Here is a 25,651-nt window from a genome sequence, read left to right as displayed (position 1 = left end):
TATAGAATTAGAAGAATGGAAAGAAAACATGTACAAGAAAACAAGAGATGATGAGATGGGAGAGACTATGATGTAACGTAACCAAGTGTAAGGGAACTGAGTAATCATTTCCACAAAGAAAACTTATGACATTGATTTGTGGTGATGTTAAAAATCACCAAAGGGGGGATTGATGGAGCAGGTAAAGCAAAAATGTGTATACCTTCTCTATTTTGCATGAAAATATTAATTACGTAATCATTCTAAATATTAATTTGTACTAATTGTGTGGAGTGTTATAACTAACCAACGTTGCACCTTGATAAACACAAGATAAACGTGGGACTAAAATGCTAATTGCATGGCTAATAACTCAATGATTAACTATGGTACGCAAACTAACTGTGGGATGTGTTGAAATAGAGAATTGCATGATTTATGTTGCTTTTTTGATGGTTTGTGCTTCCAGAGTTGCGGAATGGTGAGTATTATTGCTTTAAATGTTGCTATAAACTAGGAAAATACTAATATATATTGGGATTAGTGTGGGATTAAACATTAGAATCTTCAGCTCCATATATTAATTACGGTTATGTTTGTTTTGCTTAAAGTTGGTATTCGGGCCTACTAGGCTGCAGTATGAAAATGGAGTTCGGATGTGGCCACCGTCATGTGAGCGCGATGCCTACTGCGCAGACTTGGATGGCTCTGAAGATCTCCAGGCGACCTCCGACAAAAGACGAGATGTTCCTTGTCAAGGATAGGAACGTGGAGGACTGCCAAAAGCGACCTATACCAGAAGGTTTACATGTTGTTACTTCGGAACTTTCGCCTGTGAACTCACTGAAAAGAATACAATTTGGGGGGATGTCATGCCCGGTCTCATGGGAACAGGCAACCTGGGAATATTGAGAAGTATTGCAAGATTCAGGGGATTTAGCCATTCAGAACACTGTTACTCCTAAAATTGTTGCACATTGTCCTAAAGTAAGGAGAAAAAGTGTATTTAAGGGGGAAACTTAGACGAGGGAAAAAAGTCTGTATCATTTTCCCGCTGGTGACTGTTGGTGTGGAGAATCAATTTGCTGGTAATCTCCTGGTCCTTGGATAAATTGTGAGGACTGTGTCGTACTGAGGAAGCTTCCTGGACTTACTTGGGTTCCGCTAAAAGGGACGATTACATCCGAAGGGATTTGATTTATACCGTGGGTTGACGGGTTCTTCTGGAAACGGTCGTCAATATATAAATTTAGGTAAATATGAATGTTCTGTAAATTTGTGTTCGAGATTAAAGATTGAAATCGCTAATGGAAATCTGATACGAACTGTAATCCTGAATATGCAGAGTGAAATAATTAGATAAACTAAACTTTGATTAATAAGAAATGAGTTGGTGATTCTTTCATAAGGTATTGAAGGTGGACTGAAAGGTTCCGAAGCTTCAGACGTGTTTTAGCTGGTTCTAAATCACCATCAACCAGTCCAACTAATTGGTCCATCGACCAAGTGATGGAGTGCCTTGACGTTAAAGTTAGGATTCTATAGGTGCAGATGTATATAATGTAAAGGGATTACTTCCGATAGGTAACAAGGTACCCCCACATGTCCAGCGCTTCTTTTCCTCCTGTGTGCAGATTCGAGTGAGACGTAAGAGTGTTGGTGTTATGGGCTCCACCAGTGAATGCGTGCGTGAATGAGTGAGTGTGATGACGGGTCTGTGACGCAGGGAGGATATGTAAATTTGCCCTTTTCCGCTGGATCATGTTCATAGCCTGGGACAGTTGAAGCGTCATTTGAACATAGCAAAGAGGTCTCTGAAAACAGTTTTCAGTCTATTTAGTGTGAGTCTTGAAAGACTTTATTTGAAATGAAAGAATGACAACAACACGTGATCTTAGTGACGTTGGTACAAGATGGAGGACATTGTAAAAACAACTCGAGTAAGCATAAACCCAAATTGCAATGTATTTTAATGTAAATGTAGGTCAGCTCCCACACTGTACTGTGTTGTCTCTAGAACTTTTTAGTTGCTACTTGGCCTACAGTGCTGTATCTTTGCTGCCACGTTTCCCATGCCCATGCGTGACTAGCTAGGCCAGTTCTGTTTTTTTCCATAGAATTCTGGGACTTGTAGTCTTAGTTACCCAGTAAAATCAGGACTACAAGTCCCAGAATTCTTAGAGGGAAAAAATGAGACTTAATTAAAAAGTCAAGCATAGCCCTGAAAAACGAAGTAGCTGTGTCGTATAAAAGTACAAGTTAGGTATGTTTCACCATTTCTTACAGCTGCCCACTGTGCTACAGTACATCAAATGTTGCAAATAGAGATAAAAAAAATCCCAATCTGTAATGGCGGGCGTGCAACCGGAATAACTACCTAAAACCCTCGGTGAGGGAGGAACAGAAAAGTTCTCCCCTCCCAAGATGGTACCAGCATAGTGCCCAGATAAAACGTAATTTCGATGACCAAACCCTTCGTTCTGAAGTGCTGTTTGAGCCCTTATAAGGGCCGAGGAGTTTGTCTGATATCCCGCCTCCGCTGAAGTGTACAAATGGAAAAAGGACAAGCGTCGCTGTGATCTAGAAGCGGCCATCTTTAGCGTAGAGAGGAGGAGGAGGAGGGGGTTACCCTGACGTCTGCTGGTGAGATAAACATGTTTTAGCATTAGCATTTTGATAATAATTATTCAGTATCTTTCCAATATAGTACCGCACATTACAAAGCGCTGAATTCTATCCCTCTAATCAGAACCGTGTCTCTCGGTTTACAATGCTATATTCCGTAGTAACTTCAGGCAGTTCACGCCGAATCGGTTATTGAAGCATCACACTTGCCCTCTTATTGAAAAAGAACCATATCACGACCATAAATCCCACCTTTGATATTTCAGTAACTACTCCTCCCACATGCCCTCGCTTCTTCTACACCGCCTTAACCCCTCCGGCCCACATTACCCTGCGCGCCTAAGGCTACTTTCCTAGCCCCACCCCTCTTGCCCCACCCTCTACGCCACGCCAGGGATGTCGGGAGGGAGGTGGGTGCCGGAAGTGTTCGCAGTCTGAAGTAACAGCGACCGAGAAGGAGGTGAGGGGGTGGAACACCGTGGGTGCAGTCCAGGTAGAGGGGGGATACGTGGCACGGAGCTGCTTGTGGTCTGCACTGGCTGGAGGGGCATCAGGGTGGGTGAACAACATTGGGTTCATAACATTGTACAGCACTTGATTAGAGGGCTGCAGTGGAGGCGTATATAATCGGGGTGAGGCGAAGGTGCATGGGCGAGGTGGCAGCATTCAGGAAAGGGACATGTAAAGGGTTAGCACCGAGTTGATGACATAATAGGTGGGGGGACTCGTGAAGGCATTAGAATGAGGAGTGGAGAGGAAAGACGAGAATGGAGCTGCAGTACGAGAGGGCATGAGAAGTGAGCGGTATCTCAAGTAGTGTGGGTGGACTAGAAGGTAATGGGCGTTGTCACTGGAGCGGCGAGGTAGTGTTTAAAGAGAGGGGAAGTGAAATGGGTGTAGCACAGTGTGTAGACGAGAAGAGTAAGGTGTCCCATAAAGTCTTCCCTTTTCCTGCCTTCGCTTGATAAGTATACCAAAAGTAGTTTACGGCTGTATTCTTCCTTTCTCTGTTCTGTTCCTCCATCATCTCTCCTAGATCCTATGACCATATCTTTGTCTGAATCGTGTTCGTGTCATAACCATGCGGACTTTTAGTGCTGTTACAGCTGTACATCACTGAGCCTCATAGTGTCCTGTTATTCTCTGACGCCTTTGCTTGCAAGCATTGTACTCTCCTGTCTTATTTATTTTCTTTTGGCGTATGAATGCCTCTTTAATGGTCTTATGGTTTTCTTGTTTTTGTTGTCGGCCTCCAGTCTCTCTTTATCGTTCTGGAGATGTATTTCACAGGGCTGGTCATGATGCTCCAGGTGTGCCATCCAGAACTACACACAGTTCTCCAGATGAATACTATAAAATATGGTGTGATTCTTGTCCAGGTCTGGACCTGATGCTCAGGCTTGGTCTCTGTGTTTAGTTCGTGTACCAATTTAGCACTGCTTATATTGGTTTATAGAGGCCGTAGGGCAGTTATTCATTTTGGTGAGGACACGTGTCTCCAGAGGAGCATATGCTAGTGTGACTCACTGCATAGCACCAGTACAATTGGGCGTGACTGTATAATGTGTACTTTGATTATAGGTATATCCCAGAAGGCCATGCTGCTTGCGCATATTCCACCAGTGCAGGGAGGTGCAAGCCTGGGGAGTGCCTGCGCCGCATTAATCTGATAGCCACGCTATATCATATGAAACACCTTAAAGAGACGTACGGGGCAGTTCCAAGCTACCAGCATGGTAAAAACCAAATAACTGCACGTCTGTCTCGTACACTTCATCATCCAACACTCTGCTATGCCCTGTGACCCATACCATGACCACCGCACAACATGGAAACACTTCCCACATAGAATCAAAACAGATAGAACAACCTTCCAACCATACTCCATCACATGGTGTAGTGTGGTACTCATGTAAGCAAGCGCTTCAGTGCCCCACATAAGGTGAAATGTTCCAATTGGCAAAAGATTAGTTGGGGGATCAAGAGGCTTGGCATGAGCTAAGGGTGCAGTTGAATTGTGTGAAAATTGAGTAATCCTATGTTCTGTTTGGCATCTAACCCACACCGTGATGTAGGAAATATGAGCAATGGGAATAGGTTGTCGCAATTTAGACTGCGATGGGATAAAGCTATACCAATAAGATTTCAGATATGTAGCTCTATTTAAATGTTTGATTTGTCTAGACACTTCAAAAACATGTATTGGATACTTTACTTGTGGTGGCTTATTAGACGAGAAACACATTTTTGGTTTGAATTTTTATTTTTTAGGTCAAAGTATTTGAATTTTTTGAGCATGGAGTTAGTTTGTCGATGCCTTGATGCTGTAACAGGAGGATGTAGTATTTTACCATCATTTCTATTAATGTTGGGTGAAGTGCGTTGTTAAAGAGCGACAAGAAGACTAAAGGAGTTCTGGTGAAAAAGGATAGATGTCTATCTCGACGTGATGCACCCATAATTCAAGGTATTCACGTATATTCTAGCCTGGCATTGTGGTTTTGGTGACTGGGGGAGGAGGGGAGAACCTTGGCAGTGAGATTAGCTCTACAGCGCTGCTTCACAGGCTGAGGAGCTATATCTACACCTCACACTTAGACTGAACGGCGGCCCCCACTTCGGGGAAGGCGCGAATGGTTTTGCGTGCAATTTCCTGGAGCAGGAAGTCAGATTGTGGTTTTCTTGCAAGCTTGCAACACTTCCCTTTTTTTCCTTGAAAGGTTTCTCTTTTGGGGGTACCCTATCATTTTTACTTCGAATTCCGTGCGTCATTAGCAAAGCTGCTTTTTTTGAGGGACAGGATGACCAGTACGTGTTTAGATTTCAGAGCCCTGCAATGCCCTACGCTGTGCAGGCTGCTGTCATACCTACTTGGCAAGGTTAGTGTGTGCAGGCGCACAGGGCCAAAGTGCGGTCCCTGTTAAGAATGCACGATATTCATTCTGTATGCGGCGTGGCCGCTGACTGGCAGTTATGCTGTACTCTGGTGGAGGATGGTGCCCGTGGGTCGTGACGATCCTTAATTGTTTGTGTGGCATGATCAGTGTTTAGTCAGGATGGATCAGGATGAAGTACGGACCTGTTGTCCTGAGGCGATGAGCGGCGGATTATGGATTGAAATGTTCATGCATTTGGAGTGTACTAAACACGGTTCTTTAATTGGTTGCGGCGTGTGCTGCACTTGTAGCATGGGCCAGTGCTTTAAATGGTGCGGTACTGTCCGGTACGGAGTACCGGCATTTTTTTATTTTGAGGGAGAGTAATGGCACTTCTCAGAAACAAGCAGGTACTCTGATACCGAGTACCTGCACTTCTATTTTCCCATTCAAGCACTGAGCATGGCGTCAGGTTGGTGGAATAGAAATACTTTACAGTTGATGTGGTTAAGGTTTGTGCGACACACACCTCCTACTGTCGCTGTAGTTTGTGAGGCTGGGATACAAACGTGTTGTCCTTAAACCATGAGTTGGAGGAGCTGTACATGACTTGAGTTTAGGACTTCACACCTATTTGTGAGGTTGACTTAAAGGCATTCGTGCTTTTTGGTGTGGTTTGTGGGTTTGGGATGCGGTTGTTATACAATCTTATGCATCAGTTCTTCTGCCCGGGCGTGTCACAGCGTTCGAGGAGGCCAAATACCCGATTCTGTGGGACTGGACGTGCTCTGACAGGCCTATGGATCCTATGGAATGTGGGACTGGGTACTGCTGCATCCCTTTACGTGGGTCTCGGTGCTGCAACGTGTTTTTGCATTATTTGGTATTCGGCTCTTCCTGTCTCTTGTGCCTTCAGGCTACAGTTTTAGATACTTCCACACTCGAGCTGATAATCCAGATCTGCTCACCAAAGAGCTTGTCCTGGAGAGGGGTTAATTCCTGCGATGCGCAGCTGGTGAGGGTCCGGCTGCTGTGAGGCTCCTACACTGCAGTCTTGGCTCTGCCTTTCTTGGCTGGGGAAGCTGGTCTCCTCTGCGTCCCTCCATGCTGCTGTCAGCAGAGCCAGTGGCAGGTAAGACCTCGCTGTGCTGGATTCCCTGCTGCAATGGGTTCCCTGCTAATCAGTCCAAAGACAAGTGGTGCAGGGCATCATCTTTCTTCTAGTCCTAGCACATGTAATGGCAGGGTCCCTACCGTGTTCGTGTCCCTGGGCAGATACAATAGCAGCGGGCAGGCATTGCAGACCCCCTGCTTTGTGGCTCATGGCTGAATACTGCATAATATGCTGTGCTTCTGTCTATAGGCAGTCATTCGTCCTGCCCCCTGGTCCACACGCGGTATTATACAGTGTTCGCGGTACTCTGTCCAGTGGCAGGCATCATGCAGCTTCCCTTGTCCTCCGTTTCATTGGCAGGAATCACAGAGCCCTTAACATGCTTCGGTCCATGGGCTGTTATTAGAGGGTCTGATCTCACCGATCCACATGCATGCCTCTTACTGTCCCCTGCTTACCAATACATAGGTGGGTGTTAATGAGCCTTGCTGTGCTTCAATCATGGGAAAAACACTGGCGAGGCCCAACTTTGCTGCAGCTGACCTGTGGTTGCTTGTGTTTCCATTCAGTGGGGTTGTGGTCGGGCAGTTATTGCTGGACAGTTCAGATTGGAGCAGAACGAAGGCTGGTTTGCTTAGACCTAATCCCTATCAACAGTGGCAGAATAAGCAAAAACCGTGGTCTGGAATGCGTCGGAGATTAAGGTACAGTCAATACCATTTAATTGAGCATTTCAGCCATCATATTTTTTCACTTTATATAGCTTGCCAGTTTGGGAGATACAAGCCTGGTAGTGTGTTCCACGATCAGACTGCCTTCTTGCTGTATTTTTGTCAGTTTCCTCTTCGGGATCCTGATATTTTCTGAGAGACAAATTTAAACAAACCTTGGCAAAGTCAATAGCTATTGCTTTTTGTTAGACAAAGTGTTTGCTAATGGTCAAACTGGTTTTGTCTGTTGCCCCCACCAGGCCTACAGAGAGAATCCCATTCGGGAGGGCCACAGGCAACCAGGGGCTACTGGGTGTCAGCTGTGGAGGCTGGGATAATTTGCCTCAGATGACCTGGGGCCTATCCACCATGAGTCTGCAGAACTAGGCCTAGTACAATCGCTCGAGCGCTTGACTATCCATTCTGAGATGGGTAGTGTGGTGGGATGCAAGCTCAGAACTCGACAATTGCCCAGCTGCACAATAACTGATTGTCCAATCTGGTGCTTTACTTTAGTAAAAGAAAATGACTACACATTTAAAATCTAATACTCGCATAACCATTTAGTGGATACAAATAACACACCAGCACTAGATCTACTGTGCCATAGATTCTGCCCCACCTCACCCCTTTTCCTGGGTGCCCCCTCCCTCTCAGCCTTCCTTCCTCCCTCTCTCCTTTGGTAATTCCAGGCTTGTCTCCTCGAGGGGTTTTGAATTTGAATTGGGCATGTGTCAAGGCTACCGTGCAGGTTACCTTTTAAATCCGTATGTAGATCGGTTATTCAAAAGTCCCCTTTCAGCAGTGTCACCACAGCACGAACATCGGAGTGATTTCCTGGCAACACACAACTCTTCGCTCCTGCTTTTTGGCGAAGACGTGCCGACTAGAGTTAAAGCCTGTGATCCAGAGGAGGGGAGTATTAGAACAAGAACAGGGGCCAGTCTCTGACAGACAGGCATGGACACTAGATGATGCATCCGTCTCCAGCGAGCAGTGAACTCTCTTCTGAGTCTCAGGTGAGGTGCAGCAGATGGGCTGCCAAGAGTCAGGGATCACAGCAGTATGAGCACAGTTGTGGCAGGGGGGGGGGGGGAGGATGTGGCTTTATGAATGCAGTTTAGAACTGAGGAGCCATGTTCGAGTCCCAGCATCGCTCAATATCCTGTGATTCTTGGTAAATCACGTAATTGCTTTGTGTCTAAAAAATGAACCTATCCTGTGTAATATAAATGATGCTGTGATAAGGCGCTCCCAAACCTTCGGGTAGAATTTGCACTGTTTAGTTAAAAAAAAAACGTGGAAGGTAAAGAACAGGGTAGATTGTAGATGTGGATAGAAAAATACCAAATGTATTCGAATATGGCTCAGAGCGAAAGGTATCCCTGTGCCCTCTTGTTTAAAAAATAGGAAACGTTTCAAAGCTCTCACCTTGGGGGATGGGGAGGATGCCTCGTTAGTCTCGGTTTCTCCCTACTTATCTCACTACACGCAATCCCTTCGTGCCGGTTTAACACCCTACACCTTTGCCAATGTAATCGCAGCCAAAACAGATACAGCTAGAGATATATTTATTTCCTAAGGATAACACCAAAACGCTCTGCTCGAAGCCTCGTCATGCATGTCCCTCGGTTTCAACAACATGACCTGGAAGTGGAACAAAGACCAGAGGGCGCGTAACCTGCCTGCTGGATTTACCACAACAATCCATTTGCTGATTGGCCTAAACGACCTGGAGGAGGGCAGATGTCACAAGGTTGGTTGAAGGGGGGCCGGTGTCCATTATACAACAACAATCTTTATTAGATCGGAGAATGTAACAAAAAGACAGACAAATCTCCAGGACCTGGTTCGAGGCCCAGCCCACCGGCAAACTGATCTGAGAAAAACAAGGCATGCATGCAGGGGGAAACAAGTCGTAGCACAGAGCTATAATCACTTATGTAGTTGGCTGGATCATGCGTGTCCGGCTGCCATCTGCCCAGTATGCAATTGCAACAAATGACTAAGAATTCTTGCCATGAATGCCTATACATCTGCTTCCGCTGACCTAACAATCCTTCCTATTTTCAATGGTTCAGTGGATCCCAGATGTAGTGAGCTACACGCTGCCTACTTTTGGTTTCAAGTATTTTCCTTCAATTGTACAACAGTAAATGTGACGTGGCTCTGGTTTTCTATACCATTTCACCTTCCTTCCACTACGAGTCAGTGTGCTTACAGAGGCTATGTCAGTCGTGTTGTTGCGCTGTGCATTCTCTATAGGGAGGCACCAACTGGCTTCAAAATGTCTGGCACACCACTGAACAGACTGTCCTTTCTTCTACTTGCCGTGTTGGTCCTTGTGGTCCACTTAACAGTGCAATTGTCCCGTACAAACAACAAAAAAATCATTGTCATGATATTGGCTGTCCTTCCCCGGATCCCTAATCCGTTTATTTATGTGTTGGAGCTGAATACAGTCAGCCTCAACCAATATTAACATTGTGTTCTTGGCTGGCAGCTTCCACTATTTCTACATCCGGGGTCAGGTTCTATATCTATAGTGAGATCACGTTGCCCGATGTCAGGTTTGAATGGTTCATCGTGTCATCGATTACAAATAATAAAAAGAGAAGATCGAGAGAACGAGCACTGATGAGCCACTGTTCCCTGAGGTTACCAGATGGCTGTCACCAAGGACACACGTTTTCCAATAGCGTTTTCCTTCGGCATATACATTTGTTTCCATGAGAGCTAAACCATGACTACACTCCCCAGAATGCACTCGCTGGTTTGATAAACGCCAAGTAGAAGCACAGTCACATCTATAAACACTACTGTATTCCAGCATAAAATACTTTGGGTTGTTTATTGCAGCACTTCAACTGTCCACCTGCTCAAAGCACCGCATACCCCTCCAGTTGCTCCCTTCCAGCCTCCACCCACCGCTCTCACCTGCCTCTTCCAAAACCCCATTATCTCCCTTCCCCATCAACTCCGGCACTCACCGCTAAGATGTTCACCAGGCTGGTCTTGCCGCTGTACTGCAGCCCGACCAGAGTCAGCTCCATCTCCTCCCGCCAGAAGAGCGAGCGCAGCCAGCCCAAGAGCCGGGAGAGCAGCCCCATCCTAAAGCAGAGAGGCACCGGTGAGGGGAGGAGGAGAACCGTGCGCTACAGACAGGCCCGGGCACTAAACGGCAGACAGCCAGAGATGAACTCCCTGCCACCGGCTCTGGCTGCAACCGTCTGTGCGAGCTGCGCCAGCGGCGACACCGCGGTAGAAAACCGACGACGGACTATCCTATTTCGACAGAGGCGCCGCCATATTGAAACAAGGCTGTCGGATACAAAGAAAGGGCAGAAACGGACAGCTGCAGTCACCTCAACTATTTCTGGTTTAGCCACCCACCCATAGTCAGACGCCAGCTGGTAACATAATGCTATAAAAAAAGTTTCCGCATATTTAAGAAAACAAACGTGGATAGGAAGGTTGAGCATTGGCTTAACCTAAACTACTCGCATATTACCCCTAGTCATTATGGCTTTTTAACATGACAAATAGTCTGTTGATTAGAATCTCTAATTTACGGGCCCTCAGTTTTACGAGAATAACACAAGAGGTTCCGGAGTTTGTCCTACGTCTCTAGGAGATCAGGTGAGGGAGCAACGCCGGGACACCACCGCCTTTCTCCGAGGCACAGCAGAAAATGCCTCGGAGAAAGGGAGTGTCCTTTTCGGATTGGGGGGCGTGTTTTGCTGTTGTCTCCTCCCTGAGACTTCTCGCAAAAAACACGCCCCCCGATCCGAAAAGGACGGGGCAGGATTAGAGTGACGGGACCTCTTCTCCAATGGCTGGCCAGCATTTACTAGGCCAGCCAATGGAGAACAGGGAAGAAGAGGGGCGGGTTCAAGCCCCTCTTCTCCCAAGTCATTATGTCTCGCGAGCGAGACTGCGCAAGCGCAGCCATCGCTAGCCGAGACCTAAAAAAGGTCTGGTTTTACTATGGATTCACAAAACACAATAGGTTTGAACCATAGCTCTACATGCTGAACCCAGGACAGGGACACTAGCTCACTGTGAGTAAAATAAATGCATGCTTGGTGTGCCCCTTCAGGTCACAGGACAGGTCCAGTGCCTCACTCATGCCAAGGGATGGGCTTTGGTCCTCTCTCTATGGTGCTCACTCGAACACTTTTCAGCTCTCCAGGTTAGTGTGAAGTTAGAGTGAAAAAAACAGGATACAAGGCATTGTCGTAGCAGTGGAACATGACTCTACATTATGTAGAGGACATTCCGACCCAGCACCTCAATGAAGTGTGATAAAATGACTGCAATGTTTGTGCACCATAAGTGGTGAACTTAAAGAGCATACACAGCAAATGTTGCATAACAGATAACTTTGACAAGGAGCCAGTTTTATTCATTGTCCTTTCTAGTCTTAATTTTTTTAAACAAAAAGCTATTAATCCACCACTTTATTATGACAGCAGAGTAAGACAAATTAATTCACATGGATGATTAGTGTTTGGCACCCTATCTTTATAACACAGAAAGGCATCCAAACAACATGCCTTTCCTAAACAAAAAAAAGTAATAAATGTAAATATTGTGTAAGCTAAATAAATACACAAAGTAACACAAAAGGGGTCTCCATTACAAGCTGCAGGCCATGTTGCATCTGCAGTCTAACAAAATAACTAATTGGTGACTCTTTTCTTTTAGTCTTCTTACCTTTGACACTTTTTGTTCATCAGAGAAAGGAAAGCCGTATGCCACACTGTTTTCAATGGGCATTTATGAGCTTCTCTTTAATGAACGTTCTAAAACAGATTTATTTAAACATGTCACCAAATAATAGAGAAGCTGCGCCTCATCGCGGCTAGTAAGGCTGCGCAAATGCAATCAAAATACAGTACAGTGTGCCGGCAAAAGCCTAACTCCTTAATGTTTGGACTGCGGGTTGAAAACCTAGAAAAGCATCCTTCTTTTAGGAAATTATGCTCTTAGATTTAGATGCCAAAAGAACAGTTGATGGACAGAATGCAGAACAATGTCATATATTTACCCCAGTACATGGATCTGGGCCTAAATCCATCGTTTTTTTTTGCTCCCCTTGCCATTCTAGTTTGAACCCAGCCATATGCAAATCAGTCTTGACCCTGCACCCAATGGGAGCAGTCCAGCCCGATCTGCTAGCCTACGCTCGGTCTGGACTGTTCCCATGAGGCGCAAGGTCAAAACTGATTTGCATATGGCTGGGTCCAAACTGGGCTGGCGTAGTGGGCAAAAGAACGATCGATTTAACCCAGATCTCTTGACTGGAGGCGAATGTTTGAATCATCCAGCATTCTGTCCATCATTTGTTGCAGTTCGACTTTTCGCTGTAAGTGGGATGGGTATCCCCAGACGTGGGTCCCTTGCTGACTGTGCCACTGTATTCAATCTAGCCCGGCTAATGAAGGGTGACATACCCTGAAACCGGTCCCAGGATGCTTGTTTTCAGTCCAGGGAGGACCTGGCTACAATAAAGTACCCTCTTTCTGCATGGTTGCCCCACTTTTTGCTGAATTGCTGATGTACTTTGACTGAGTGTGCCCTGGGCTTCGGCTAATCAGGTAAATTGAAGCCTAAACCCAATTGGCATCTCCGGCCACAGGTCAGCCCCGGGTAAATAGTACCACAGGTACCCAGGGCACTGTGACCAGGGAAGACCTCTAAGGGCTGCAGCACTTATTGTGCCACCCTTGGAGGCCCTGTATCATTACGCTCACACACTGCCTTTGCATGCTGCGTGTTTTGGTGCATAACAAAGTGAAGAGTCGACATGGCACACATCTGAGTGCCATGCCTACAACCCACGGCCCTGGCATAGGTCAGTCACCCCTCTAGCTGGGTGCACAATACCAGTGGTGAGGGTACAGGTGCATGAGCCCTGTACCCCTACAGTGTCTAAGTCCATTCTTAGGCATTTGTAAGTGCAGTGCTGCCATTAAGAGTATATGGTGCTGGGAGTTTGTCATTACGAACTCCACAGCACCATAATGGCTACGCTGAAAACTGAAGTTTGGTACCAAACTTCTCAGCACATTAAACCCACACTGATGCCAGTGTGGAATTTAATGAAAAATGCACACAGAGGGCATCTTAGAGATACCCCCTGAAAACTAACCTACCACTAGTGTCCAGGCTGAGTGGCTGCTTTCAGCTGCCACCACCAGCCATGTTTCTGTACCCCTGGGTCGAGAGCCTGCTGCTCTCTTGGGCCTGAAACAATGCACATCCTGGGACGAGGTGCCAAGCCTCTTCCCCCTAGGATGGGCAGGGTTCACAAAGGGGAAGCTTCAAAGGCTTGTCGCCTTTGTGAGCTTCCCCAGGCCACTTGCTGCTCTCAGCAACTGGTCCCCACTGGTTCTGCCCCTCACTTTGGGCGGGAGAACCGGCGGGAAAAACAAGTGAGGAAGAGAGGTGTGCCCACCTCTGCCAACTCCACCACTCAGGTGGGGGAGGCGAAGCACAACTCTCAGTCCACGCCATCTTGAAGATGAGGGGACTCCGCCAACCAGGGACAGGCTCATGTCCTCCTCCCACTGGAGGGTGGCATAATAGGGGGTGTACCCAACCCAGGGAAGGGACCCATTGATCCCTGCCTTTTACCTACCTGTAACACCCCTACATCTAGTATTTAGGGGCACCCTCGAACCTTGCTCCCTCAGACAAGAAGATGAAGGACCAAACAGCCATACAGCAGCTAACAAGAGGAAGATGCCCACTGATTTTGCCCCTGCCCTACCAGCCTGTCTCCCCCCTCGAACCTTCTGCAAAATCCTGGTGTGTCCTGCAGCCAGCAACCTTGAAAGCCCCGGAGGACCTGCCTGCCTTCAACCTCAAAGACTGTGTCTCCCGTGAACACCGGATTTGTTCATCTGCAACCTCTGGCCTTGGCCAGAAACCGCGAATCCGCACCACTCTGCACCCGCCGTCCATGGCCCAAGCTCGAGTGGTCAAACACCACTAGGAGGTCACCCCAGTGATCCTTACTTGAGATCCGGCGACTCCTGACCTGCCCCAAGCCTCCAGCCGACGCCTGCAGTCTAAATCCAGAAGCCCCCCCCCAACCGCGACCAGGAGCTGGTAAGAAGATACGACCCCAAACCGACGGTGCCTAACCAATCCCTAACTTTCCAACTTACCTCTCGAAGTGGTGGTCGCACCCAGAAGACATTTGTCCCCAAGCCTGAAGTGTCTTTGCAAACCGGAGGTTCTCCATTGAAAACGGGGCACCCGACGTCAAAACTGCACCTGGCCACCTTAGTGCCGCTGAGGGTGCACCTTTGGTACTACTTTGTTTCCCCATTTGCCCTGAGCTAAAGTCCAGCAGCGTTGCTCCCACAACCAAGTGACCTGCTAGTCAGAAGCCACCAACTGGAGGCCCCCCTTTACCCCATTGGATTACATTGAGCCTCGGCACTCTGCACCCTGCCCTAGTGCTGCTGAGGGTGTAACTAGAATGCATCCGTGACCCTGGGGGACCCCTGAGTCTATCCCCAGAACCTCAACTCCCCTTACCTCAAAACCGATAACACTATTTTCCTTCATAGGATAACATTGACTGTTTTTCTGCAAAAAGTTTGTGTATAGTTTGAGAAACGAAAGAAATTCTTTAAAATTGTATAATCTAACAAAAACTATTTTACCTACCTGTTTTCAGGAAATGTCCCCGAGTAGTATCTAGGTATACTACTCTGTGTCCTACTAATCTCAAAAGTTACTTACCTGCTATTTTACTAAAAAGCCTATTCTATGTACTGCATTTACTAAGTATTGTATTTCTCTGCATCCATACTGTAAATCAAACCAAAGTGCATATACAATTATCATTCAAACTGTATTTTAATGGCATTACTACTGTAAAGTATTTATTGCTTACCTGTGTCAGGCTTGCTTGACACAGGTCAAAATAGAAATAGAAAATAAAATAACTAAAATAACATTTTTATACAAAACAATTGGTCTGAAGTTCAGTCTTTGAGTGTGTGAATTCATTTGCTGACTGAGTGTGTACAACAAATGCTTAACACTCTCCTTTGATACTGCCTTACTGCTCGACCACACTACCGCAAATAGAGAGTAAGGTTCTATCCAACTTTACCTCTGCCCACCTTTGGGGCTCCACTGGACTCTGTGTACATTATACCTCACTTTGGCATAGTATATACAGAGCCAGCTTCCTACACTTATGGCAGGGTCCAAACTGGGGTGGCGTGATGGGCAAAAGAACGATGAATTTAAGCCAGATCTCTTGACTGGCGGAGAGTGTTTGAATGATTCAGCATTCCGTCCATCATTTGTTGCAGTTACACTTTTCGCCCTAAGTGGGATGGGTATGCCCATATGTGGTCCCTTGCTCACTGTGCCACTGGATTCAAGCTAGCCTGGCTGATGAAGGGTGACATACCCCGCAACTGGTTCCAGGATGCTTGTTTCCGGTCCAGGGAGGATTTGGCAGTTCGGTCTGGACTGTTCTCATGAGGCAGAGGGTCAAGACTGATTTGCATATGGCTGGGTCCAAACTGGGGTGGCATAGTGGGCAAAAGAAAGATGGTTTTAACCCAGATCTCTTGACTGGGGGAGAATGTTTGAATCATTCAGCATTCCGTCCATTTGTTGCAGTTACACTCTTAGTTTTAGAGGCAGCATGCCCGCCATGGGTGTTCTCCGTGGTGTGTGGCACCGTGCAAACTGTCCGTTGCAATGTATATTTAAATGTAAAATACATGTGAATGTATCATGTAGTAATCTCAGTTGAATGCAGCCTGGGAAATTTCCACTCAAAACCCCGGGGGCTGAGGAAGATGATGACACTGCATTCAGGGATGAGTTGTCTCCGCTTCTCAGATTCTAGGGCGGGGTCTAGAAGGTCTCAAAGCCCCCTCACTCCCCTATCGTCTGTGCCACAATCCTTTATGGGTTCCGGAGTATTGTGCTACTCGCCGAAAAAGCATTTCAACACCTCATCAGGTGTAGCAAGCGCTATACAAATGCAAACCTTTTTACCTCTTCTACCCCTTCTCTATCCTTCTCAATCCAAATAACTGACTAACATATCCACCACTCCAATTACTTTAATATTTTCACTATACTAATTCACCACTAATCCTTTATGGGTTTAGGAGTAGCGTTTTACTTGCTGAACAAGTGCTTAGATGCCTCGTCAGGCATAGTAAGTGCTATATAAATGCAAATACAATACAATTACAATCTATGAAATGCCATAATCTTGATGGAAAGGCCATCCTAGCAACAGCGTTCCATTCCGTGAAAAACAATGAAAGCCTTTGGATGACGAGGCTGATCCTAAGCGCACTCCATCTACTTTTTTCTTATTTTTTTACAATTTTTTTTTTTATTAGTTGAAAGCAGCAGGTTTTTTTACTCTGCTGACTATAGCCAGACCTAAAAAGCAAATACAGTGGTCCAGATACCCACTCAAACCCTACCCATACAGTGTTACTCAACTGCCGTGCTTTGATTGTAAACAGTACTCTATTTTCTTATAGCAATTGGTACTGCTACTCCTACTTTGATTCCTACGCCCTGCTGGTATAACCTCCAAATTCTCTTCTTTAAAATATGCTCCTTCAAATGTCTCCAGTCTCTGTGAGAGCAAAGATATTAGTGTTTCTATATTCAGTTTCTTCCATAGGAAACCTCAAGGAACTGGTGAGTGGGCTTTTCATGCTACAGCAGCGGCATAGGCATCGGGGAGGGGGTAACCACTGCAACCTCCTCTCATGGGCTCAAGCCCCAGTCTAAGAGGCGCGGAAGGGATCCAGCTTTCCCGTATCCCTGGCTTCTCCCCCTGGTGCATTGATGAAGATCCTTAGAATATTGAGAAACACCAATATTTTGTGGCAGCGCCAAGGAGTATTGATGGTCACTCTGTTTTAATAGGCTTTGCCCACAGCACACTGGCTGTACTGGCAGCAGTTCTGGTGGTGGTTTCATTTTTAGGACCTTGGGTTCTGATTGGTTGTTCACTGGCAACGTGGTTCTACCTGTTTATCCTGACACACAATTGCCATCCGTGCAAAATGTGCTAATCTATTTTCTTCGTGAGCTCACGCACTTGTCTGTTGTGCTTAGTGTTTCTAACGGACCTAAAGTTTTCTAATTGTAACTTAATTGTGTTTGTTGCTGTAGAGGAACTTTACAATTAGGGTGCTGTGCCCAAGTCTTTAAATGTCTTTGGAATTTATGCCTTATCCATTAAATTTGAAATATAGCATTCTTAAATATTTTATTAACCCAGGTATTTTTAAAATGGTCTTCAATAAGGCCAAACCATATAGAAAATGTCTTGTGTTGAGTTTCAGCAGTGTTTGTGCAGCGCTATGGCCTGGGTGACATGCAGAATTTGGTGCGACCCCACACTCCTGAGAGAAGGTTATGTGCTTTTGTTGTAGTTATAAAGCCTTCATCTTAAAACACTATCTCCCTCGGTGCCCTGTAGTACAGTGTGCGCTGAGGATTAGCCCACACCCCCAATAAGCGTATGCCTGTCCCTGGTATGCTAATACTGCTTTTGAACCGGACTTGGATGTTGGGGTGCCCGATGACCACCCCCACCCCGGTCCTTAGATTGTGCTGGTGTTTGTTTCCTTCCGGTGGCTAGGGCGCTCCTTATTGTGGACTTGCACTAGTGTTTCTTGGTATAGACAACCCGCGTAATTTGACAGTTTTGGAGACCGGCCTTCTAAAATGGGGACCTGGCCGCGCTCTTTGGTGCTGACTGAGGTCAGAGCAAGCTTAGGGTGGGCCTGCTTTTGTACTGATCAGTGTTTTAAATGGACAGGTACTGTCCGGTGCTCAGTGCCATTGCCAGCACTTCTTTAATTTGGAAAGGATAGTACCCGCACTGCTCCAATGCTTGTAATGGGGAAGTACCATTATTTCTCTGTAGCAAACGCACCCTGGGACAAGGTATAACTGCACATCTACATATCCAGTTCGAGAACTGGCATTGGTTAATGTCCCACCCATCGTTTGAGCCTGCCTGGTTTTAGATTGGTCCTTGGTGTGTGCTGTACTGGCACCCCACCTATCGAGTACCTTCTCTCTTCAACATTCATGCTCCAGCCATCTGTCAGCGCTGTTCTACTTACACACTTAAACCATCGTGTAGGCCTACAGTTTTAGTTCACCATCTAACCCTGTTGTAGATATGCACTCCTCCCACTGCCTGCTATGTTCTAGAGTTGCCTATCACAAGTCTCTTACGCAGGCCATTTGCATTCCAATGCAAATTTTTGCTACAACCTGCCATGAGCAATACACGTTATGTATGGTGCAGTGCGTGCTTTACTTGGACCCCACTGGGCTTTATCGAGGGCAGACTTTATGGTTGTTGCTACGAAGCTGAGAGATGTCTGTGGAACGTGGGCACACGCTAGTCACTAACCCATGTGATTGTGGCCACTCTGGGTCACTGCTGTGGTGTTGTGTAGCAGAGATCTGTCCAAGCACGTGGCGGTACTACCATAGTGGTGGGTGCGAGTGTTTCCAGCGGTATCACACCGGGTGCAGGCAGGGGAAACTGTGTGTTAGATCTACACGGTGGGACTGTGGGGGTGTGTGAATGTATGCTCTTTGATGCACCGAGGAGACTGACCCAACTGAAAATTGAAACTGTGGGAAGGGGCGGGCACTTTCAGAGGTAGTAGGGAGGGTGTAATAAGAAGGCGAAGAATGATGTATCCGGGTAGGAGATGGGATGTCGCAGCTGGGCTGCACACTTTGCAACCTGGAGACTCAGGTTTGAATAACTGCCTTTGCACTTGACGGAAAGTTGCTCGATTCTGGGTAATTCACTTAAAAACTCTTTGCCAAAAATGTAAGAATGGTCAAACCTAATTGTGTAATTTGAAGATGTAAATCTTGCTTGATGTACACGGTTGTGCATAGTCTCCTCCCCCCCCCCCCCCCTCCTCCCCTAAGTACAGCACTAGTGTTATTCAACTTGTTTCCAGCTATATAAATACCAATAGTATTTCATTAGGAAGGGGTGTAGCATGGCAGTACGTGTGAGAGCTGTGGCTACATGGATTGTTAGTAGAGAAGTAATGCCGCGTGATGAGATGCGGAAGACACCCTATGAAGTCGTTCCAAGTTGTGATGGTTTCTTTTCAGGCTCAGTGTGTGGCCGCCTGGTCTTACTACTTTGGTTGTCCTTTTCTATCTATATTCTTTTTCCTGCTTACTGAGAGTTGTCGGTGTCCTCGCACTGGTTGGTCTTTTCATTCCCCTTTGCCATTGTCAATGTGCTGGTTTGGACTGGAGATGCTGAGAGTTTACAGTCTCTAATATTATTGTTTCCACCATTGGGAAGTGTACCTGGTCTAACAATATGACCTCTTGCGCTCTTTAAAACATCTAAATAAACAACTTTCTGTCCTCAGAACCTGAACGATGGCAGCCGACATGCAGAAGCTGGTGGAGCGCTTGGAGAAGGTTGTGGGGCGTCTAGAGAATGTGGCTCAATCGTCTGGGCTCCACAGTGGATCTGGTGGTGACTCCTCTTGTACAGGTATAGGAACAAAATAAACCTGATGTATTCGGGTGGCGTGTTTGGTCCTTAAAACTTTGTCCATGGATTTGGCACAATGAAGGATACTTTCAAAAGCATTGCAAGGAGGTGCGCATAACCAGAATTCACTGCTACGGTGAACGCAAACTAATCTTCTGATAAAGTCCTTCTGTGCTTTGCATGGATGGAGCTGCTTCTCTAGGTCCCTCATTCTGTCACCCTCAGGATCTAATCTTGCTTGCTTGGCAGGCTTGAATTTTGTATGTAGAAAGTGCCCCAAGGCAGAATCCAGGCTATTGCAGGGTTGGAGGTTAGGACTGAGTTATTTTTATACAGCAAGAAGGGTGGATTAACCCTGTCAAGTTTCCCAGGTCCATGTGTGATGTGCTACGCTAGTCAAGGTTTTGTTTTCTTTGAAATCTGGGAATTGTAGTATTGGTTGTGCCATTCTCAGAATTCAAAGGAGAAAAATTGACTGGAGTGAAACATCATGCATCGGCCTGGAAAATCCAGTTGCTATGAACATTATTGCTACGTTCTACTGATTGAGGCACAGCCGTAGGGCGGGGGCTTCCGCATTGGAGCTCAAGAAAATTTATTTTCAATTCTTGAACATATAACTTCACGACTTTAACTTTTTAATATACAGAAGCTTAACATGTTTGTTTTTTGCTTTGTCGAAGCAAGCATTTTCAGTTTAGGCTGTTTTTAAAAAAACAGGAAGGGCTACTTTTAATACAATTTCAATAATTTGTAAAGGCAGTTCTCAGCAAATGTCTGCTCCCTGTAATTCCAATTGTGCTTCAGTCACAGGAAAGCAGGCTTGGTTAGACTCCTCCAAACCATGTTTTTGCAGAAGCGATGCCGCCTCTTCTGTCTTCTGTTTAATTAAGACTGTTCCCCTGTCTGGGTACACTCTCATTGCTGTAGCCAGTTTGACTTTATTTTTATTCAAAGGGATGCTAGATCCACGGTATGTTTCTAGGGCTGTGACAAGTGAGGATCAAAGGGCTGCTGCTTGTCTGAATATAACAGTGCAACTTGGATTTCCTCTGTGGCCAATGGCTTCCCATCAGGAAAGGACATCTCATGCCCAGGGGAAAGTTTCTTGGCAGATACTCTGCATTGCTGGCTAGATGAGAAGCATTGTCTAAATTTAAGGCCGTTTCTGATATCCATTTTATTTTCCTAAAGCAGCGTTTATGAATTCTGCGGTGCCTAGATCTCCAATTCTGGTGTGAATCGATACGAGGGGGGGGGGGGGCGGGGGAGTTGCAGCATGGCTACCGGTGTGCATGGCAAGTTAACAAATGTGCAAGGGATTTAAAGTTGAATTCATTCGATAAACCATGGACTCCAAATGCCCTGTAAGAACTTTGAAAGCATTGATATACTTGTGAAGTGTGTAATGAGGAGACCTCTTGATTGCTTTTGAAGTGAGCCAATGGGGGCATGGGGAGCGTGTTGTCAGGAATACCTCTACTGCTGGTTAAGCTTTCCAGCTCCAGTGATTTGTCTCTGATTCCTACATGAGAGGCGGCTTGGATATCCACTCATTTTATCATTTGTACCTTTCTGTCCTGTAGAATCTGCTCCCTACGTCCAGGCCTTTGACAGCCTCCTCGATGGTCCTGTTGCTCAGTACATGAAGCTCAGCAAAGAGATTGGCGGAGATGTCAGCACGCAGGTTAGGATTTTTAGATATTCATCTAGGCACTGCATTACATCTACATACCTCCCACCCAATAATATACCTTTCATCTTACAAATAAATTGTGCTGGATTTATTCCTCTTTAAATGAAAACCAGGAAACCCAATGCTTAAGAAATATCTTGGTACTTAATCGAATAAACAAGTGCTTCCTCTTAAGTGTATGGACTTACTTTGGTATTTTAGAAAAAGATTCAATTGACATTAATCTATATTGCAGTTTATGGAAAATGAGTGACGTGCATTGAGGAGAATCCTAAATCAACATCGTATTATTTGAACAGAAATTATAAATACAAATGTTACATAAGGTACGGATAACTCTGTGCTCAGTGCCTCATATGATAAACGGTGTAGAAACCAGTGTTTACGCAGTAAGTTATTTAAGCCCAAATGGAATAAAAATATATATGTGGTGGATAGCAGTCAGGGCTGAGTTTTTGATCCACCAATGGAAATTGGTCCAATAATAATGTCAATGCCACAACGATGTTGTCGATGTCTAGCTCCATAGACCAAATCAGCGTATCGTCAGGACATATAGACAGTGCTTAGCAAGTAAAACAAGATTCCAGTAAACTGCTACAGCTAAGCTTACCGGGGATCAGTAAATGAGTAGATGGTAGAGAGATAAAGAAATTAATATGCTTGGTTTAGATAGTCTGAAAAGCTGAGTTTTAAGATACTAGTGGAAGTAAATCTAAGATAGTTCGCTCTTTATGTCTACAGATGGTGAATTTCAGAAAGACCTGGCTGTTCCTGAATAGGATTGGTGCTGCCTGAGTGTTGGTTTAAATCTTGGAATTTTGAGAAGTGTTCTTTCTTCTGAGCCCTCTGTTTGATAAATTTAGGAGATTGGAAAGGTGTGTTGGCATTTTAAGGTGCAAGGCTTTGTAGATGAGGCAACTCAGCTTTCTTACCTCAGTAGGTAACACTGCAAATGTTTTTGGAATTATGTGGTCACATTTCTTTGACTAAATCTGGCAGTAGAATGGTAAGTAGATTTAAGCAGGTAGTGAACAGAACTAGCAAGATCATTTCCAACGTCTAAGCATGATATATGAACGAGAGCTGGAGTCTTAAGGTTAGTTGGCAACAGCAGTCGTTTGTTTTTGAAGGTATGCAAGTGAATGTTGGCTACTTAAGTAATTTATTTATATGCAGAATCCTGGATAGAGCAGCATAAAATATGAATCCTAGTGAAATCTGTGTGGCTGTAGAGATGGTGAGCAGTCAGCAACTTTCACTTGATTAAGGTGCACCAGACCAAAGCCCTTCTACCTCTCTGCAATAGTAATATAACTTTCTCTTTTTGGGATTGAGGTGCAAGAAATTATCACCTATCCAGATTTGGATGATCAGCATGGTTCACAGGGTAAATACAAGTTGTAAGAAAGTGTTTTTTAAAATAAAGTTGGGTGTTGTACTGGTGGATGGAGACTCCTTTACCCTTGCACACTACGCTCAGCAGCTCATGGTACAAATTAAAAATAATGTATGCCAGATGGAGCTTTAGGAAACACTACAGAGGTATGACATTCAGGTTTGACCAGTTGTGATCACAATGGTAGGAAATAGGATATCCAGTTGCGCATAGATCTAGGGAAGCTAATGTGATCAAGTATTCAAAGTAGACAGTCATGTGGAAGGTCGCTGTGAGATCAAGCAGTTCTAAAAGGCACAAGACTCCCTCTTCTAGTATTCGATCATATTTTTCTTATCTTAGGCGTGGCTGTCTCAGTGCTGCATCTAGAGCAAAGCCAGGTTGACTGTTTCTCTGAAAATGTTTAGTTACTGTAGGAAGTCAGTTGTAGAGAGGCACATCTCTGTGGTTTTGCCCCACCAAAGTGAGGCTGTTCACATGGAGGTCACAAAAGACCGGACGCATGCCGGTTCTCCTTCTCTCCAGGCTTATCAGGGCTTGGGGACAAGTTGGTCTCCGTGGCATTCCATGGTTTACCGACGGTACGTGTCTCGTTTACCTCATAGCGTCCACCGTTGTCTACAGGTCGGAGATATTTATTCCCACGAGTTGGTTACAGGTGTTCGTGAATATTTGACCCTGTGGTAGATCTCCACATTACTTTGTGAATTCCTGCAGGTACGGGCATTTATCGAAACCATAATCCACAAACTATCTGGATGCACGATTTCCACGTGTATTACTTTTGCCTGCAGGTACAGATACTTGTTGTGACAACAGCAGGCTACAGGCCTATCCATTACCATTGGAGACCTTGATCCATTGCAATTTTTAGGATCCGGCAAATACTGTGAATGGTCGTATGACTGGCGTTTTCAAAGTTGACGTCTGCTTACAGACACTTGGTTCTCTTCATACAAAACCTTCGCATTTACACTTTTACCTCCGGTACGCTGCTCTTCGAGGTGCCGGGTCTCTTTACCTATACCATCTCTAGCCTTGAAAGGGTCCACTGGACGAAACACGTGTCGGTTGCCAGTGTATTTTTGTATATGGATTGTTTAGAATAAAATAAAGAGAAAGGAATATCTTACTGACTCCCTTTGATTAGTACATTGGTTACTACCTATACTACAATATGGACTAATTTGGTGTGCCTCAGCATATGTGCGTGTCATTTGTGAACTCCACGGAGACGTTTTTCCTTAAGAGTTTATCGTTGTACTGTACACTAAAATTACGTTGTGGTTGATTTTATTACAAAGATGGGCATTCACAAATCGCCTCTGTTTCTGCGGAATGACTTTAAATTGTAGTTGGAGGCAAGTTTGCGTTTGGATACCGTTTTCTTAGAATGGGGTGATTCTTGTCACAGAAAACTGCCTGGGAGACTGAACCATTGATTAACACAGCCCAAATTGAAGCTAAGAAAGTAAAGTTACCTTTGATAATGTTTTTCGGTGATGTATGTAGATGGGAGTGGGTTGGTTTGACTTCATAATCAGCCTCAGCTTCCCTTAGTTTATGGAACTGAAGTGGTTTGTTATTGGGAGTGTTGATGTGATGTGGGTAGTGCTGAAAAGGAATAGTTGGGTGATTGTTGCTCCTGAAGAGTCTTCCCTCGAGAATTTTAGGAACTCCTTACATGTTGACTACAGAACTAGGCACTGCTTTTGTGATAAAACAGATGTAAGAAAGAAAATATCACGAGTGATCTGGCTTCTTTGGGTTGCAGCGAGTCCAGCTGCTGTTAATGTAATTTGGCTTTACCTAATGTTGTTGCAACTTTGCACATTTTTGTTAGGGATTTTCATCATGTGCAAAGAATTTAGGATTTGAAGGATAGGCAGGCAGTTTCGAGACTGATCTATGAATGGCATTATCCCAGTGGCACAGCGGTTATTTCAGGAGCAGATGCCATCATATTCTTTTTGAGGAGTGTGTTTGGCTGATCAGGATGGGTCGCAGATGTTTAGCTGGAAGAGAATGGTATGGTGGTCTGACCAGTCAAGCTCAAGGGGGTGCAAGCGATTGAGGAGAAACACGAGACCCGTGATCCATCAATTGTTCATCAGTATGGGGTACTGTTGGTAGAGGTCGTACAGCGGAAAGTGAGAATTTGGGTATTTGAACGTTTTGCATTTTTGTTTACACCAGTCAGTAATATAATTTCAGATGTTGGTGTTATTCAAAGATGTTTGACTTGTAGAAAAGTAATCTCTCTGCTTCAAAGCTGTCCTTCATCTTAGGTGGGTGATAAACGATGTGAAGATAGTGTATGATGGAGATAGGGAGGACCATCTTAAGGCATTCAAAAGATGACTAGAAGGGTGTGACAGTGAGGAATTTGAGTCTCTTCGACTAATTTGAATTCCTCCACCCAGTTTGATTTTTCTATCCTACTAGGTTATGGAGTAACCTTGAGTAACAAGGGAGTCAATAATGGACTGGTGTGTGCATTCAGCCAGGATTTCACTGTTGTGATATGGTTGTTAATGTGTGCATGGTAGGCGTTTTCCGATCTGTAATTGTGGAGCATGCATTAGAGGATAGAAGGGCAGTGAGATTAAAGGGCCTCAAAGATGTGAGCACTTAACGTTAAGACTACTGGGGTTGACCATTGTCATACGAGTGTAGAAGGTACC

General features: G+C 45.3%; 1 protein-coding gene across 8 annotated transcripts in view; it reads left to right on the top strand.

The window, feature by feature from the left end:
• The first annotated feature begins 2,473 nt into the window (after window positions 1-2,473).
• The window catches only part of CAP1 (cyclase associated actin cytoskeleton regulatory protein 1), a 39,173-nt gene continuing 15,995 nt past the window's right edge, over window positions 2,474-25,651 (top strand). Inside the window, exons 1-4 of one of the 8 annotated variants that reach the window (XM_085648331.1) lie at window positions 3,034-3,064; window positions 7,164-7,298; window positions 19,745-19,872; window positions 21,459-21,559. In XM_085648331.1, the coding sequence (XP_085504457.1) occupies window positions 19,755-19,872; window positions 21,459-21,559 (219 nt within the window). In that variant the 5' untranslated portion in view covers window positions 3,034-3,064; window positions 7,164-7,298; window positions 19,745-19,754. Of the gene's footprint in view, window positions 2,623-3,033; window positions 3,160-6,386; window positions 6,613-7,163; window positions 7,299-7,939; window positions 8,324-19,744; window positions 19,873-21,458; window positions 21,560-25,651 lie in introns of those variants that run through there. The other 7 variants (XM_085648333.1, XM_085648334.1, XM_085648330.1 and 4 more) reach the window with 7 other exon arrangements.

The sequence above is a fragment of the Triturus cristatus genome, chromosome 3_2, assembly GCF_964204655.1.
Source record: "Triturus cristatus chromosome 3_2, aTriCri1.1, whole genome shotgun sequence".
In the NCBI taxonomy this organism is placed as follows: Eukaryota; Metazoa; Chordata; class Amphibia; order Caudata; family Salamandridae; genus Triturus; species Triturus cristatus.
The sequence above is the reverse complement of the archived record's forward strand: the minus strand, read 5'-3'. Positions and strand labels throughout refer to the sequence as shown.